This window comes from Pseudophryne corroboree, chromosome 4 (genome assembly GCF_028390025.1).
Source record: "Pseudophryne corroboree isolate aPseCor3 chromosome 4, aPseCor3.hap2, whole genome shotgun sequence".
Lineage (NCBI taxonomy): Eukaryota > Metazoa > Chordata > Amphibia > Anura > Myobatrachidae > Pseudophryne > Pseudophryne corroboree.
Genome location: NC_086447.1, coordinates 695,122,382 through 695,140,275, shown reverse-complemented (window position 1 = coordinate 695,140,275; position 17,894 = coordinate 695,122,382). Strand labels below are relative to the sequence as shown.

The 17,894-nt window shown below is 46.2% G+C and overlaps 1 protein-coding gene across 9 annotated transcripts in view; it reads left to right on the top strand.

Annotated features, from left to right (window-relative positions):
• The window catches only part of ARV1 (ARV1 homolog, fatty acid homeostasis modulator), a 69,577-nt gene extending 53,278 nt beyond the window's left edge, over window positions 1–16,299 (top strand). For all 9 annotated transcript variants that reach the window (XM_063917929.1, XM_063917924.1, XM_063917928.1 and 6 more), the window contains 2 exons: window positions 4,521–4,739; window positions 15,972–16,299. In XM_063917929.1, the coding sequence (XP_063773999.1) occupies window positions 4,521–4,739; window positions 15,972–16,066 (314 nt within the window). In that variant the 3' untranslated portion in view covers window positions 16,067–16,299. The remainder of the gene's footprint in view (window positions 1–4,520; window positions 4,740–15,971) is intronic.
• Window positions 16,300–17,894: the final 1,595 nt, after the last annotated feature.

The window sequence follows — 17,894 nt, the reverse complement described above, 5'->3', positions numbered from 1 at the left end:
TACAAAGAAAAGAGACGCTCGGTTTCTTTTCCTCCTTGTTTTGAACTAAATTACCTTTTTGATGGCATTTGGAATACACCTGATAAGAAATTTATCATTCCTAATAGGATCAAGGTGGCATACCCCTTTCCCGCAGCGGATAGGGATAAGTGGGAAATACCACTCACAGTAGACAAAGCCCTAGCACGCTTGTCTAAACAGGTAGCGCTCCCTGCGGCTCAGTCGACGACTCTTAAGGAGCTGGCTGATCGTAAGCAGGAGGCTACTTTAAAAGCTATTTTTACTACCACAGGGACGCAGCTTATTGCGTCAGCGTGGGTTAGTAGCGCCATTGAAAAATGGGCTGAAAGTTTATCTGCGGATTTAGATACTCTGGATAGGGATAGCGTCCTAGTGACGCTTGGTTATATCAGGGACGCGGCTGCATACTTGAAAGAGGCTGCAAGAGATGCTGGCCTCCTGGGGGCTAAGGCTAATGCTATGTCAATTGCGGCTAGGCGTGCGCTATGCTGACGCTGATTCCAAGAAAAATATGGAGTCCCTTCCCTTTAAGGGTGGGGAACTGTTTGGTGACGGCCTTACTGATTTAGTATCAGCGGCCACAGCGGGTAAATCTACTTATTTACCTAATGCTCCTGCGCAACAGAAGAAACCGCACTATCAAATGCAGTCCTTTCGGCCCAATAAATATAGAAAAGGCAAAGGTAACTTCTTCCTCGCTACCAGAGGTAGAGGAAGGGGCAAGAGAACTCCCGCCTCCTCGAGTTCACAAGAGCAGAAGTCCTCCCCGGCTTCCGCCAAATCTACCTCATGACGCCGGGTCTCCCTTACAGGAGACCGCACCGGTGGGGGCACGTCTAAGTCTTTTCAGTCAGGTTTGGGTTCGCTCGGATCTGGACCCTTGGGTGTTACGAATTGTGACCCAAGGGTACAAACTGGAATTCCAAGACGTTCCCCCTCGCCGTTTTTTCAAATCACCCTTACCAGTTTCGCTTCCAGAGTTCTAGTCTGTAGAGCAATACAAAAATTATGTCAAAATCAGATTATGATCCCGGTCCCCCGGGCGCAACAAGGGGAAGGGTTTTATTCAAGCCTATTTGTAGTGCCGAAGCCGGATGGAGGGGGACTTCATGGTGTCTTTGGACATAAAGGATGCCTACCTTCATGTTCCCATTTATCCCCCTCATCAGAGTTATCTCCGGTTTGCAATCCAGGATACTCATTACCAATTTCAGACGTTGCCGTTTGGCCTGGCCACGGCTCCGAGGATTTTCACAAAAGTCATGGCAGAAATGATGGTTCTCCTCAGAAAAAGAGGAGTTACAATTATCCCATACTTGGACGACCTCCTGATAAAGGCGAGGTCCAAGGAAAAACTGGTACAGGACATTGCACTGTCTCTGTCGCTTCTACAACAACACGGCTGGCTCTTGAACCTGCCGAAATCACACTTAATTCCAACAACCCGGTTGGCATTTTTGGGTATGATTCTGGACACGGTCCAGCTGAGAGTGTTCCTCCCTCCGGAGAAAGCACTGGAAATTCAGAGTTTGGTAAAACTCATTCTGAAACCACCAACTGTCTCCATTCATCAATGCATTCGATTGCTGGGGAAGATGGTGGCGGCATACGAGGCCCTCCAATTCGGGAGGTTCCATGCCAGAGTGTTTCAGTGGGACCTGTTGGACAAATGGTCCGGATCCCACCTTTATATGCACCGGAGGATAGTTCTATCCCCCAACACCAGAATCTCACTCCTGTGGTGGCTACACAGCTCTCACCTCTTAAAAGGATGCAGATTCGGGATCCAAGACTAGATCCTAGTGACCACGGATGCAAGTCTCCGGGGTTGGGGAGCAGTCACACAAGGGGTGACCTTCCAAGGAAACTCTTCTTCACATAAACGTGCTGGAGTTGAGGGCCATTTACAACGGAGCATCTTCTTCGAAACTGTCCTGTCCTGATCCAATCGGACAATGTGACAGCAGTAGCGTACATAAACCGCCAAGGCGGCACAAAGAGCAGAACAGCAATGGCAGAAGCCACAAAGATTCTTCGCTGGGCAGAGACTCGGGTAAGCGCTCTGTCGGCAATTTTCCCCCGGGAGTGGACAACTGGGAAGCAGACTTCCTCAGCAGACACGATCTAAATCCAGGAGAGTGGAGCCTCCATCAGGAGGTCTTCTCCCTACTAACGAATCTATGGGGGGTTCCCAACATAGACATGATGGCGTCCCGCCACAACAAAAAACTACTAAAGTATTGTTCCCGGTCCAGGGACCCTCAGGCGGCGGCAGTGGATGCACTGACGTCACCTTGGGTGTATCCGTCGGTGTACGTTTTCCCTCTGCTTCCTCTCATTCCAAAGGTTCTGAGAATCCTAAGAAAATCACAGATGCCAGCGCTCCTTGTAGTTCCAGACTGGCCAAGGAGAATTTGGTACCCGGATCTTCAGGAGTTGTTAGTCGAAGATCCAGGGACCGTTCGTCTATCAAGACTTACAGCGGCTAGGTTTGATGGCATGGCGGTTGAACGCCAGATTTTAGCCCGTATCCTTGCTAGGAAGGGTTTGACGTCGAAACACTATCACCGTATTTGGAGGAAATATATTTCCTGGTGCGAGTCCAAAAAAGCTCCAGTGGAGAAGTTTGACCTTGGACGTTTTCTCCATTTTCTACAAAATGGAGTGGATGCGGGCCTTAAATTAGGCTCCATAAAAGTGCAGATTTCTGCTTTGTCAATTTTCTTTCAGAAACAATTGGCCTCACTTCCTGAGGTGCAGACCTTTGTAAAAGGGGTCCTGCACATCCAACCTCCTTTTGTGCCACCTGTGGCACCTTGGGACCTTAATGTGGTTTTGACATTCCTAAAATCACATTGGTTTGAACCTTTAAGTAAAGTGGAGTTGAAATTCCTCACTTGGAAGGTTGTCATTTTGTTAGCATTGGCATCCGCAAGGCGGGTGTCTGAATTGGCGGCCTTGTCTCACAAGAGCCCTTATTTGATCTTCCATGAAGATAGGGCAGAATTGAGAGCTCAGCAACAATTTCTGCCAAAGATGGTTTCCTCTTTTCATATTAACCAACCTATTGTGGTGCCAGTGGCTACTGGCACTTTGGCTGAGGAAAAGTCTCTGGATGTCGTCAAAGCTTTAAATATTTACGTTGCCAGAACGGCTCCAGTTAGAAAAACAGAGTCTCTGTTTGTGCTATATGCTCCCCATAAACTTGGGTATCCTGCTTCCAAGCATACCATTGCCCGCCGGATATGTCACACGATTCAGCAGGCTCATTCCACGGCAAGTTTGCCGTTACCTAAATCGGTAAGAGCCCATTCCACTAGAAAGGTGGGCTCGTCCTGGGCGGCTGCCCGGGGTGTCTCGGCATTACAACTTTGCAGAGCAGCTACTTGGTCGGGGTCAAACATGTTTGCTAAGTTTTACAAGTTTGATACCTTGGCCGATGAAGACCTAAAGTTTGGACAATCGGTGCTGCAGAGTCGTCCGCACTCTCCTGCCCGTTATAGAGCTTTGGTATGATCCCATGGTTCTTTTGGTGTCCCCAACATCCTCAAGGACGTAATAGAAAACTGGATTTTAATACCTACCGGTAAATCCTTTTCTATAAGTCCGTAGAGGATGTTGGGCGCCCGTCCCAGTGCGTACTGTATCTGCAGTTTAGTTCTGGTTACACACATATTGTGTTATGGTTTCTTCAGCTTGTTGCTGAATTTTGTTCATGTCCGTTGGCATGTGTTCAGTTGAATGCCATGTTATTCGGCATGTTTATGGCGTGAGCTGGTATGATGCTCATCTTGTTTGTTAAGTCCTTTCCTCAAAATGTCCATCTCTCCGGGCACAGTTCCAAACTGAGTCTGGGGAGGGATATAGAGGGAGGAGCCAGGTCACGCCCCTTTGAAAGTCTTAAAGTGCCCGTGTCTCCTGCGGATCCGTCTATATCCCATGGTTCTTTTGGTGTCCCCAGCATCCTCTACGGATTTATAGAAAAGGATTTACCGGTAGGTATTAAAATCCTGTTTACTCCATTGGCATCTTTGGCTTCTGTTAATATTGCCACCACCATGACTTACTAAGTGCCAAAAAGTGAGCTTTTCATTGCTTGGCATAGTGGGTACTTACCAGTCCCTCCACTGCCAGATGCCACGTGCATGTACCGTCGGCTTGCAGTGAGATCTCTGGTTCTTCACATGTGCGATGCCGGCTGCCCAAGAGCCATTCCGTATCGCATCAGCACTAGGCTAATGTGATACAGACAGGACAGAGATTGCAGGAAAGGTTAATTACCATAACTCCTCTCTGGTTACTCTCTCCTTTCAGTACTAAGGTATCCTGCCTAGCTGCTATAAAAAGCAGCAATGCAGAATGTTTCTTACGCAGGGATTTGGGGCATGTTAATACAGTGTCCCCTAAGTTGTGTACACTCAACACATTGTATGATTCTTGTATGCATAGGAGCAAGATGAAACAGAATTCAGGCAATAGGATATTTATTTTCTCCATAGAACAAGCAACATACCTCACAGGAATCTTCATTGTTTTATTTCTGGCAAGACCCAAGACTTTGAAGTCCGAATTTGCTTTTCTTCTGAAAGCACTTTTGCTGTCCAGTTACGGGAAGCTCCTGCTGATTCCCGCTGTCATTTGGGAACATGATTACACACCCCTGTGTTTCAAGCTCATCACGCTTTTCGTCCTTACTTCAAACACCCAAGCAATAAGAGGTAATGAATTACTTTACAGTAAGCGCCACTAACAGTGAATATAAGCAACATTAATTTGCTCAAACTGCAAACAATTAGAATTCTTAGAATATCATTATAAGACAGCTTGTAGACTCAACATCAGTCATCCATGTATCACGAGCCTTGCCTTGCTGTCTAGTCAGATCAGGGTGTAAGGGATGGATATTGCCAATTAAGATCAGGAAAAGTCTCATTTAATATTGGTACTGGTAGGGGGCTAATTTGTCAGTTGCCTCTTTGGGCATTAGACAAATTAGATGATAACCTGCAATTTCTCTTGGAAACAATGCAGGGAAGTAACATAGCAGCTCAGAGGTTACTGTGAATGTTATCAGCATCATTGTCATGTGGTGGCTGCAGGATGCCTGTATCACTGCTGTCTGCATGGGCACCATGGTATAGAGATCACTCGTCCATTTAGGTTCTAAACAGCATATCCTATCATCTTTTCTTACTAAGCGAATACAGTTGGTTACTATGAGACAATGAAAGTCTTACATGGCATTTGGGCCACAGCAATCAGTTGGTTTTCAACTTGCTCCATAGGTTTAAGTCCTATGGCTGTGCCCTCCAAAACACTTTTCTCTAACGTCCTAAGTGGATGCTGGGGACTCCGTAAGGACCATGGGGAATAGCGGCTCCGCAGGAGACTGGGCACATCTAAAGAAAGCTTTAGGACTATCTGGTGTGCACTGGCTCCTCTCCCTATGACCCTCCTCCAAGCCTCAGTTAGATCTCTGTGCCCGAACGAGAAGGGTGCACACTAGGGGCTCTCCTGAGCTTCTTAGTGAAAGTTTTAGTTTAGGTTTTTTATTTTCAGTGAGACCTGCTGGCAACAGGCTCACTGCATCGAGGGACTAAGGGGAGAAGAAGCGAACTCACCTGCGTGCAGAGTGGATTGGGCTTCTTAGGCTACTGGACATTAGCTCCAGAGGGACGATCACAGGCCCAGCTTGGATGGGTCCCAGAGCCGCGCCGCCGGCCCCCTTACAGAGCCAGAAGGCAGAAGAGGTACGGAAAATCGGCGGCAGAAGACGTCCTGTCTTCAACAAGGTAGCGCACAGCACTGCAGCTGTGCGCCATTGCTCTCAGCACACTTCGGTCACTGAGGGTGCAGGGCGCTGGGTGGGGGCGCCCTGAGACGCAATAAAAACACCTTGGATGGCAAAAAAATGCATCACATATAGCTCCTGGGCTATATGGATGCATTTAACCCCTGCCAAAATACATAGAAAAACGGGGGATAAGGCCGCCGATAAGGGGGCGGAGCCTATCTCCTCAGCACACTGGCGCCATTTTCCCTCACAGCTCCGTTGGAGGGAAGCTCCCTGTCTCTCCCCTGCAGTCACTACACTACAGAAAGGGTTAAAAAAGAGAGGGGGGCACTAATTAGGCGCAGTATTAACTATACAGCAGCTATAAGGGGAAAAACACTTATATAAGGTTATCCCTGTATATATATAGCGCTCTGGTGTGTGCTGGCAAACTCTCCCTCTGTCTCCCCAAAGGGCTAGTGGGGTCCTGTCCTCTATCAGAGCATTCCCTGTGTGTGTGCTGTATGTCGGTACTTTTGTGTCGACATGTATGAGGAGAAAAATGATGTGGAGACGGAGCAGATTGCCTGTAATAGTGATGTCACCCCCTAGGGGGTCGACACCTGTGTGGATGAACTGTTGGAAGGAATTACGTGACAGTGTCAGCTCTGTATAAAAGACAGTGGTTGACATGAGACAGCCGGCTACTCAGCTTGTGCCTGTCCAGACGTCTCATAGGCCGTCAGGGGCTCTAAAGCGCCCGTTACCTCAGATGGCAGATATAGACGCCGACACGGATACTGACTCCAGTGTCGACGGTGAAGAGACGAATGTGACTTCCAGTAGGGCCACACGTTACATGATTGAGGCAATGAAAAATGTTTTACACATTTCTGATAATACGAGTACCACCAAAAAAAGGGGTATTATGTTCGGTGAGGAAAAACTACCTGTAGTTTTCCTGAATCTGAGAAATTAAATGAGGTGTGTGATGATGCGTGGGTTTCCCCCGATAACAACTGATAATTTCTAAATGTTATTGGCATTATATCCTTTCCCGCCAGAGGTTAGGGTGCGTTGGGAAACACCCCCTAGGGTGGATAAAGCGCTCACACGCTTGTAAGGGCTCTACCTTCGCCTGAGACGGCCGCCCTTAAGGATCCTGCTGATAGAAAGCAGGAGGGTATCCTAAAAGGTATTTACACACATACTGGTGTTATACTGCGACCAGCAATCGCCTCAGCCTGGATGTGCAGTGCTGGGTTGGCGTGGTCGGATTCCCTGACTGAAAATATTGATACCCTAGATAGGGACAGTATATTTTTGCCTATAGAGCATTTAAAAGATGCATTTCTATATATGCGTGATGCACAGCGGAATAATTGCCGCCTGGCATCAAGTCTAAACGCGTTGTCCATTTCTACCAGTAGAGGGTTATGGACACGTCAGTGGTCAGGTGATGCGTATTCCAAACGGCATTTGGAAGTATTGCTTTATTAAGAGGAGTTATTTGGGGTCGGTCTTTCAGACCTGGTGGCCACGGCAACAGCTGGGAATTCCACGTTTGTACCCCAGGTCGCCTCTCAACATGAGAAGACGCCGTATTATCAGGCGCAGTCTTTTCGTGGACAAGCGGGCAAAAGGTTCCTCATTTCTGCCCCATGACAGAGGGAGAGGAAAAAGGCTGCAGAAATCAGCCAGTTCCCAGGAACAGAAACCCTCTCCCGCCTCTGCCAAGCCCTCAGTATACGCTGGGGCTTTACAAGCAGAATCAGGCACGGTGGGGGGCCCGTCTCAATGAATTTCAGCGCGCAGTGGGCTCACTCGCAAGTAGACCCCTGGATCCTTCAGGTGATATCTCAGGGGTACAAATTAGAATTCGAGACGTCTCCCCCTCGCCGTTTCCTAAAGTCGGCTTTACCGATGTCTCCTTCTGACAGGGAGACAGTTTTGGAAGCCATTCACAAGCTGTATTCCCAGCAGGTGATAATCAAGATACCCCTCCTGCAACAGGGAACGGGGTATTATTCCACACTGTTGTGGTACCGAAGCCAGACGGCTCGGTGAGACCGATTCTAAATCTAAAATCTTTGAACACTTACATACAGAGGTTCAAATTCAAGATTGAGTCACTCAGAGCAGTGATTGCGAACCTGGAAGAAGGGGACTACATGATATCTCGGGATATCAAGGATGCTTACCTTCATGTCAATAATTTACCCTTCTCACCAAGGGTACCTCAGGTTTAGGGTACAGAACTGTCACTATCAGTTCAGACGCTGCCGTATGGATGGTCCACGGCACCCCGGGTCTTTACCAAGGTAATGGCCGAAATAATGATATTCCTTCGAAGGAAGTGAATTTTAGTTATCCCTTACTTGGACAATTCCCTGATAAGGGTAAGATCCAGGGAACAGTTGGAGGTCGGTGTAGCACTATCTCAGGTAGTGTTGCGGCAGCACGATTGGATTCTCAATATTCCAAAATCGCACCTGGTTCCGACGACGTGTCTTCTGTTCCTAGGGATGATCCTGGACACAGTCCAGAAAAAGGTGTTTCTCCCGGAGGAGAAAGCCAGGGAGTTATCCGAGCTAGTCAGAAACCTCCTAAAACCGAGCCAAGTCTCAGTGCATCAATGCACAAGGGTTCTGAGTAAAATGGTGGCTTCCTACGAAGCAATCCCATTCGGCAGATTCCACGCAAGAACTTTCCAGTGGGACCTGCTGGACAATTGGTCCGGGTCGCATCTTCAAATGCATCAGCGGATAACCCTGTCACCAAGGACAAGGGTGTCCCTCCTGTGGTGGTTGCAGAGTGCTCATCTTCTAGAGGGCCGCAGATTAGGCATTCAGGACTGGGTCCTGGTGACCACGGATGCCAGCCTGCGAGGCTGGGGAGCAGTCACACAGGGAAGGAATATCCAGGGCTTATGGTCAAGCCTGGAGACATCACTTCACATAAATATCCTGAAGCTAAGGGACATTTACAATGCTCTAAGCTTAGCAAGACCTCTGCTTCAAGGTCAGCCGGTGTTGATCCAGTCGGACAACATCACGGCAGTCACCCACGTAAACAGACAGGGTGGCACAAGAAGCAGGAGGGCAATGGCAGAAGCTGCAAGGATTCTTCGCTGGGCGGAAAATCATGTGATAGCACTGTCAGCAGTATTCATTCCGGGAGTGGACAACTGGGAAGCAGACTTCCTCAGCACGACCTCCACCCGGGAGAGTGGGGACTTCACCCAGAAGTCTTCCACATGATTAAAAACTCGACAGGTATTGCGCCAGGTCCAGGGACCCTCAGGCAATAAGCTGTAGACGCTCTGGTAACACCGTGGGTGTACCAGTCAGGGTATGTGTTCCCTCCTCTGCCTCTCATACCCAAGGTACTGAGATTGATAAGATGGAGAGGAGTAAACACTATATTCGTGGTTCCGGATTGGCCAAGAAGGACTTGGTAACCGGAACTTCAAGAGATGCTCACGGAGGATCCGTGGCCTCTACCTCTAAGAAGGGACCTGCTCCAGCAAGGACCCTGTCTGTTCCAAGACTTACCGCGGCTGCGTTTGACGGCATGGCGGTTGAATGCCGGATCCTGAAGGAAAAAAGGCATTCCGGATGAAGTCATCCCTATCCTGATCAAAGCCAGGAAGGATGTAACCGCAAAAACATTATCACCGCAATTGGCGAAAATATGTTGCGTGGTGCGAGGCCAGTAAGGCCCGACGGAGGAAATTCAACTGGGTCGATTCCTACATTTCCTGCAAACAGGAGTGTCTATGGGCCTGAAATTGAAGTCCATTAAGGTTCAATTTTCGGCCCTGTCAATTTTCTTCCAAAAAAGAACTAGCTTCAGTCCCTGAAGTTCAGACGTTTGTAAAAGGGGTACTGCATATACAGCCTCCTTTTGTGCCTCCAGTGGCACTTTGGGATCTCAATGTAGTTTTGGGTTCCAAAAGTCACATTGGTTTGAACCACTTAAATCTGTGGAGTTAAAATATCTCACATGAAAAGTGGTCATGCTGTTGGCCCTGGCCTGGGCCAGGCGCGTGTCAGAATTGGCGGCTTTATCCTGAAAAAGCCCTTATCTGATTTTCCATTCGGACAGGGCGGAATTGAGGACTCGTCCTCAGTTTCTCCCCAAGGTGGTTTCAGCGTTTCACCTGAACCAACCTATTTGTGGTGCCTGCGGCTACTAGGGACTTGGAGGCCTCCAAGTTGCTAGACGTTGTCAGTGCCCTGAAAATATATGTTTCCAGGACGGCTGGAGTCAGGAAATCTGCCTCGCTGTTTATCCTGTATGCACCCAACAAGCTGAGTGCTCCTGCTTCTAAGCAGACTATTGCTCGTTGGATTTGTAGTACAATTCAGCTTGCACATTCTGTGGCAGGCCTGCCACAGCCAAAAATCTGTAAATGCCCACTCCACAAGGAAGGTGGGCTCATCTTGGGCGGCTGCCCGAGGGGTCTCGGCTTTACAACTTTGCTGAGCAGCTACTTGGTCAGGAGCAAATACGTTTGTAAAATTCTACAAAATTGATATCCTGGCTGAGGAGGACCTGGAGTTCTCTCATTTGGTGCTGCAGAGTCATCCGCACTCTCCCGCCCGTTTGGGAGCTTTGGTATAATCCCCATGGTCCTTACGGAGTCCCCAGCATCCACTTAGGACGTTAGAGAAAATAAGAATTTACTTGCCGATAATTCTATTTCTCATAGTCCGTAGTGGATGCTGGGCGCCCATCCCAAGTGCGGATTGTCTGCAATACTTGTACATAGTTATTGTTACAAAAATCGGGTTATTATTGTTGTGAGCCATCTTTCAGAGGCTCCTCTGTTATCATGCTGTTAACTGGGTTCAGATCACAGGTTATACGGTGTGGCTGGTATGAGTCTTACCCGGGATTCAAAATCCTTCCTTATTGTGTACGCTCGTCCGGGCACAGTATCCTAACTGAGGCTTGGAGGAGGGTCATAGGGGGAGGAGCCAGTGCACACCAGATAGTCCTAAAGCTTTCTTTAGATGTGCCCAGTCTCCTGCGGAGCCGCTATTCCCCATGGTCCTTACGGAGTCCCCAGCATCCACTACGGACTATGAGAAATAGAATTATCGGCAAGTAAATTCTTATTTTTATCCTGGAGCATAAAAATAAATAGCTGCTTTAATGTCAAACACCATTTTATTAGTATAGTTTTATATATAGCACGAAGGGGAGGCACGACATCTCAGATCTATCAAACCCGAACAAATTTGCCCGATTGGACAAAGATTCGGTGGATGATAGCGACAAAATGATGGAGCTGGAGGAGACTGCTCACTCTAGCAATCGGAGGAGTGGTCCCTCTGGCTCAGATGGGATGAAAGCTAGAGAGGCGCCCAGGCAGATGGTGGTGGTAGGGGACTCTATCATTAGGAAGGTAGATAGGGCAATCTGCTACCGGGACCGTGATCGCCGTACGGTTTGTTGTCTCCCGGGTGCTCGGGTACGGCACATCGCGGACTGGGTAGATAGATTGTTGGGAGGGGCTGGGAAAGACCCGGCGGTCTTGGTGCACGTTGGCACCAACGACAAAGTTAGTGGTAGGTGGGATGTCCTTAAGAAAGATTATAGGGACTTAGGCCAGAAACGAAAAAAAAAGGACATCTAAGGTAATTTTCTCCGAAATATTACCAGTGCCACGCACTAGCCCAGGGAGACAGAGGGAGATTCGGGAGGTAAATGTGTGGCTCAGAGACTGGTGTAGGAAAGAGGGGTTTGTGTTCTTGGAACACTGGGCGGACTTCTCAGTCAGGCGCCATCTTTTTTCTCTGGACGGATTGCACCTGAATGAGGAAGGGGCTGCGGTGCTTGGGGGTAGGATGGTTAGTAGGTTGGAGGAGCTTTTAAACTAGGAGCCTGGGGGGAGGGTTTAGCTAGAAACTATGGGTCATGCAGCGAGTATAGTAGGGATGGTTGTAGTGAGATAAATGGGGGTGGAAAAGGGGGGAGGGAAAGTGCAGCCGGTAAGGGTATTTACATGGGTTCTATTAATGGTGTTAAGAAAGGTATTGCTAAAGCATTAAATAATAACAATTATGTGTCATCATTACAGATTATAGAAAATGTTGTACAGGACTTAAGGGAAAATACTTATGTCAGGGCGGTGAATTTAGACGGGAACATTGGGTTGACCAAAGAGAAAAGTAAGGTGGGCAATACTAAGTACGGTGGGGTTGGAGAGGGAGCGAGAAGGACAGTCTGTATCAGTAACTCTACGGATGCACTAGTTAACCAGGATGTGAAATCTTTAGGAAAACAAACAAATAAAGGAACCGATAAACTAAAATGTATGCTTGCAAACGCAAGAAGTCTAGCAGGTAAAATGGGGGAATTGGAATTGTTAGCATCAAAGGCTGAGTATGACATTATAGGTATTACGGAAACATGGTGGGATGACTCTCACGACTGGGTTGCTAACTTGGAGGGGTATTCTCTTTTTAGGAGGGATAGGGCTAACAAAAGAGGAGGAGGAGGTGTATGTCTTTATGTTAAACCATCACTTAAACCATACCTAAAGGAGGTTATCTATGAGCAGACTGGCGATAATGTGGAGTCACTATGGGTAGAAATCTCAAGTGGGGGAATTGATGCAAAAAAACTAGTCATAGGCACGTGCTACAAACAGCCGGATTGTTAGCATACATGAGGAAGAACAACTATTGCAGCAAATCAAAACAGCTGCAGGAATGGGGGACATCCTTGTCATTGGGGATTTTAATTACCCGGATAGAAACTGGAGTAACGATTCATGTGCTAAAGCGAGGGGCAGCAGGTTCTTAAATATGTTTAGGGATCACTACTTGTCTCAATTAGTCGAGGACCCAACTAGGGGTAAAACTACCCTGGATCTAGTAATTACTAATAATGTGGACATTATATCAAACATTAAAGTTGGGGAAACTTTGGGTAAGAGTGATCACTATATGATCACATTCGACATCAGTTTCAGGAAACATAGCTACAGGGGTTCCACCAAAACTTTTAACTTTAGGAAGGCTAATTTCAGTATGCTTAGATGTGCACTTAACGGCATAGAGTGGGAGGTTCTGTTTAATAACAAGAACACTTCGGAAATGTGGGTTGTTTTAAAAGGGTTGCTGGATAGCAATATTCATAACTTTATTCCCATGGGCAGTAAACGCAGGAGTATTAAACTCAAACCGATGTGGCTTAACAAGAAGGTTAAGGCAGAAATGGATAAAAAAAAGCGGGCTTTCAAAGCATTTAAATCTAATGGAAAGGAGGAGTCTTTCAAGTATTACAAGGAGTGTAATAAGAAACGCAAAAAAGCAATAAGAGCAGCTAAAATGGAAAATGAAAAGCAAATCGCTATAGAGAGTAAAACCAATCCTAAAAAGTTTTTTAAATACATAAACGGTAAAAGGTTAAAAATGGAGAATATAGGTCCATTAAAAGATGAATTAGGAGAACTGATAAATGATGACGAAATAAAAGCAGAAATACTGAACAAATTCTTTTCATCAGTATTCACCAGTGAAGAACTGATGGTGGGAGTAGAGCATAACAATTGTGACAGTAATGATTCATGGTTAGATACTTGTTTAAGCGAAGAAGTAGTCCGGGAGAGACTAAGCAAAATTAAGATTAGTAAATCACCTGGTCCTGATGGACTTCACCCGAGGGTTCTTATGGAGCTTAGTTCACAACTAGCACGACCCCTATACTTGATTTTCAATAGTTCAATTAGATCAGGCATGGTACCGAAGGATTGGCGTATAGCTGAGGTAGTGCCATTATTTAAAAAGGGATCCAAAAATCTACTGGGAAACTACAGACCAGTTAGTTTAACATCTATAGTGGGGAAAATATTGGAAGGAATTCTAAGGGACGTCATACAGGAGTATCTAAAGTCCGCTAGGATTATTAGCAAGAACCAGCATGGGTTTGTGAGGGACAGGTCATGTCAGACTAACTTAATTAGCTTCTGCGAGGAAGTGAGCAATAATCTTGATCAAGGAAAAGCAGTGGATGTGATCTTCCTAGATTTTGCAAAAGCCTTCGATACAGTTCCTCACAGGAGACTGATGATCAAATTAAAGGAGATTGGCCTAGGAAAAACTATTTGCACATGGATAAGCAGCTGGTTGGATAGCAGGGTACAGCGAGTAGTGGTTCAACGGGAAGTCCTCAACCTGGTCCCCAGTAGTCAGCGGAATACCACAAGGGTCCGTACTCGGACCACTACTGTTCAACATATTTATCAATGACCTAGAAATAGGCCTGGAAAGCACAGTGTCAATCTTTGCAGATGATACTAAACTGTGTAAAGTAATTAATTCAGAATTGGATGTGGAGTCCTTGCAGAATGATCTATCTAAACTTGAACTCTGGGCGTCTACATGGAAAATGAGGTTCAATACAGACAAATGCAAGGTTATGCATTTTGGGACTAAAAACAAACTTGCATCCTACATATTAAATGGGGAACAAAATTGGAAAAAGATTTGGGGGTATTCATTGATAATAGACTTAATAACCGTACACAATGTCAAAACGCAGTAAAGAAGGCAAGTAAGGTGCTAGCGTGCAGAAAAAGGGGAATTGAGACAAGGGACTCGGATGTAATCATGCCGCTGTATAAGGCATTGGTACGTCCGCACCTGGAATATTGTGTTCAGTTTTGGGCACCATTGTATAGAAAAGACATCAGTGAACTCGAAAGTGTTCAAAGGCGAGCTACTAAATTGATTAAAGGCCTAGAAGGACTGGACTATAAGGAAAGACTTACTAGGCTGAATATGTATACGCTAGAAAAGAGGCGCCTAAGAGGAGATATTATTAATATCTTCAAATATGTAAAGGGACATCACAAAGAGTTATCAGAGGAATTATTTATTAAAAGAACACAGTTTAGGACACGTGGGCACTCGCAGCGACTGGAGGAGAGAAAGTTCCGAAGGCAACGGAGGAAAGGATTCTTCACTGTTAGGGCAATCAGGATGTGGAATTCCCTGCCAGGGAAGGTGGTAATGGCGGACTCTGTAATTGGATTTAAAAAAGGAATGGATAAATTTCTGAATGAAAAAGCTATCCAAGGTTATAATACTTAAAATATCAACGTGGTTAATCCGGGGGTAACATGAGTTATAGTAGCTAACTAGTCATAAAACATTATTTAGCAAGTATGTAGAATCATCACAACTTAAAACAGGTTGAACACGATGGGCAATTTGCCTCTATTCAACTTCAAATACTATGTTACTATTTATCAGCATGGCCGGCACTACCATTAGGTGAAGCTATGCGGTCACCCTGAGTGCCATGGTTTATGGGTACCAAACACACTGTCATTCATTCAGTAATTATAACATATCTCCCAACATTTCTATATTGCAATTCGGGACACTAAGGGGGGTATAGGTGTGGCAGATATAAAATTTGCAGAGAGAGTTACAGTAGATTTAGGTGGGTTATATAGTTTCTGTGCAGGGTAAATACTGACTGCTTTATTTTTACACTGCAAGTTAGATTTCAGTTTGAACATACCCCACCCAAATCTAACTCTCTCTGCACATGTTATGTCTGCTCCACCTGCACTGCATATGGTTTTGCCCATTAGAGAAAATTGTTGCTGCTGTGATCAGGTCTGAATTAGGCCCTCAAGCCACTCTGATTGGTTAGAAGGAGCTCAGCCCATGTTAGATTTATCCACAATGAAGTGCATTAATATAATTTATTATTACACCTAGCCCTGCCACGTTCTACCTCTAGCCCTTAGATTTTTCTGGTACCTGTTGTGCAATTGGCTGCTTTATTATCATGTCCTTTATGCTTTCCTCAATATGTGTAGGTCCACCATGACCATTACATCCTTAGGAACATGCTTTTATCCTTCCATTCCTTTCAATTTTTGTTATTATTTACTACTCTCTAATATTTTTTGTACTGTCCTTTTTATTATGTTTGCAATCTTATAATAAAAATATTGAGTTAAAAAAAGGAAATTTACATGTATGGACAGAGAAAATTGTTATTTAGGTATATGGAATAATATATATAATTTTTTGCTTTACTTCCAAATCAGAATCAGTCTGTTCGGTGTCATGTACTGTATATGAAATCATATAAAACTATGAAAAATATATTGTTTTATAATATATTTTGTTTCTATTTTCATTAGTAACCTTGAATGTGAGCCGGACCTTATCGCTAATGGCTATTTTCTGTGGACTACTGTTGGAAAATGCACTTTGCATCATCCAGTGGTCTGTATAATACATGTACACATATGCTGCAGGCCCACCACAAGGGTGTGTATGAATATCTGTGCAACCTGGACTGACCTTCTGAACAGTTTGTGTACTGTGCAGCATGCATTGTACAACCTGGTAGATATTTATTTATTCTGTTAATAACCACACTTTCACAAACTGAAAGACATTTCCCAACCTATTTTTATATGTATAATACGTTTTTTTTAATATTAATAAAACACATTTTTCATCTTAGGAGTTCTTCATTGCAAGACACTCTGTTACTTTGTCTGCTGATTATTGGCCATCTGTGCATGTGCAGCGCTTGCATTGCGTGTACGCAGGCATCTCAGTGCGATTGCATCCCGTCATGATGTGATCGCATCCCGTCATGATGCAATCACACTGTGATTGACAGGTGTTGGGGAGGGGGGTCGGCGGCGATAGGGGGGGAGTGGTCCGGCTAACGCAGCCGTGTCCAGACCATTTTAGGGGTGGCCGTGTGACGTCATATGCGGCCGCTGTGGGGGGAAACATGGGGGGGGCGGATGTTCGCAACATTCAACTGCGCTTCTCATGCTGGGCGGTAGTGAGATTTCCTCTATCATCCATCTGGGGGAAGCTGCGTCCTGACCTCTGTGTTAAAGTGTGGGCTATGGAGGTTAGGCACTAAAAAATGCTAAAAGCTGACTCCTCCCCCCTCCAACCCCTCCCAGCTCCAGTAGAGTCTCAGTCTAGTTTTTTGTACCTTGGAGGAAGGCACATTTTTTCTTCCTCCTAGGTTTTTAGCTGGCTTTGTTTTCTGTTCTTTTATTTTATTTTCAGTTTAAGTGCTTAGTCCCTGGTATCGGCAACAAGCACCTCCAGAGTGAGGTTTGTTAGTTTAGGAGCTGTTGGGAGTTCTCCTCTCACTCTGTCCTGAGTCTGGGGGAGTGACTAAACTATAACAGTCCCTGGGTCTCCCCCCTCTGGATCACAGACATCTGAGGAGGCGCTGGGTCAGGTAGGAGCAGTCACAGCCTGCCTTGGCAGCGCTGGGCTGTGTCCCTTTGTGTTGTTGTATGTGTCCTGTGTGTATGCTTCCTGGTGCAGTTCTACTGTTTACCCCCTATACTAAAGTTGTGCTGTGTAGGGAGGGAGTGCTGCGCTAGCCTATCCTGCGGGCGCTGGTGTGGGGACTCTTGGGTCTACAAGGGGTCCCGCTTCTCTGCGCCACTAAGCTCCGCCCCAAAATGGAGCGCAGCCATTTTATTTTCTTTCTATGCATCTGTAGCTCCACCCCCTATTGCGCTCAGTCTGTCCCCAAGGCTGCATTCCACTAGCCCTGCCCCAGCCAGCCTTTCAGGACCACGCTGGCACCGTTCTCTGCTTCTCTCCTGCACTGTCACAGCAAGCTGAGGGGAAAACGCTGCTTGTCATCCACTGGCGTTTCGACGGTACAGTCAGATATCCCTCAATGGACCAGAACTATGGCATATGCTATAGCTGAGCTATGCCAGGCTAGGGACACTTCTGATGTTAGACCCTCCTCTGCTGCGGCTGATGAGCCCCTCTGGGCACATAATATGGGAAAATGCTTATCTGACATGGCCACTTCTTTAAGTAAAATAGTGACCTTTGTCAGGGCCCTCACTACTACTTGGCGTATGCTTCCTCTCTGGTCTCTTTTCCGGTGATGATTGTATTTCAGATACCTCCTCACATGAGGAGTGGGATTTAGACCCAGATTGGGAAGACGATTCTTCTTCAGACCCTGGGGTCAAGCTTTTGATTGATGCTGTTCGTCAGACATTACAGCTAAAGGCAACCTCGGTACCGGAGTCGTCTTCCACTTTTTAGTTTAAAAGAAG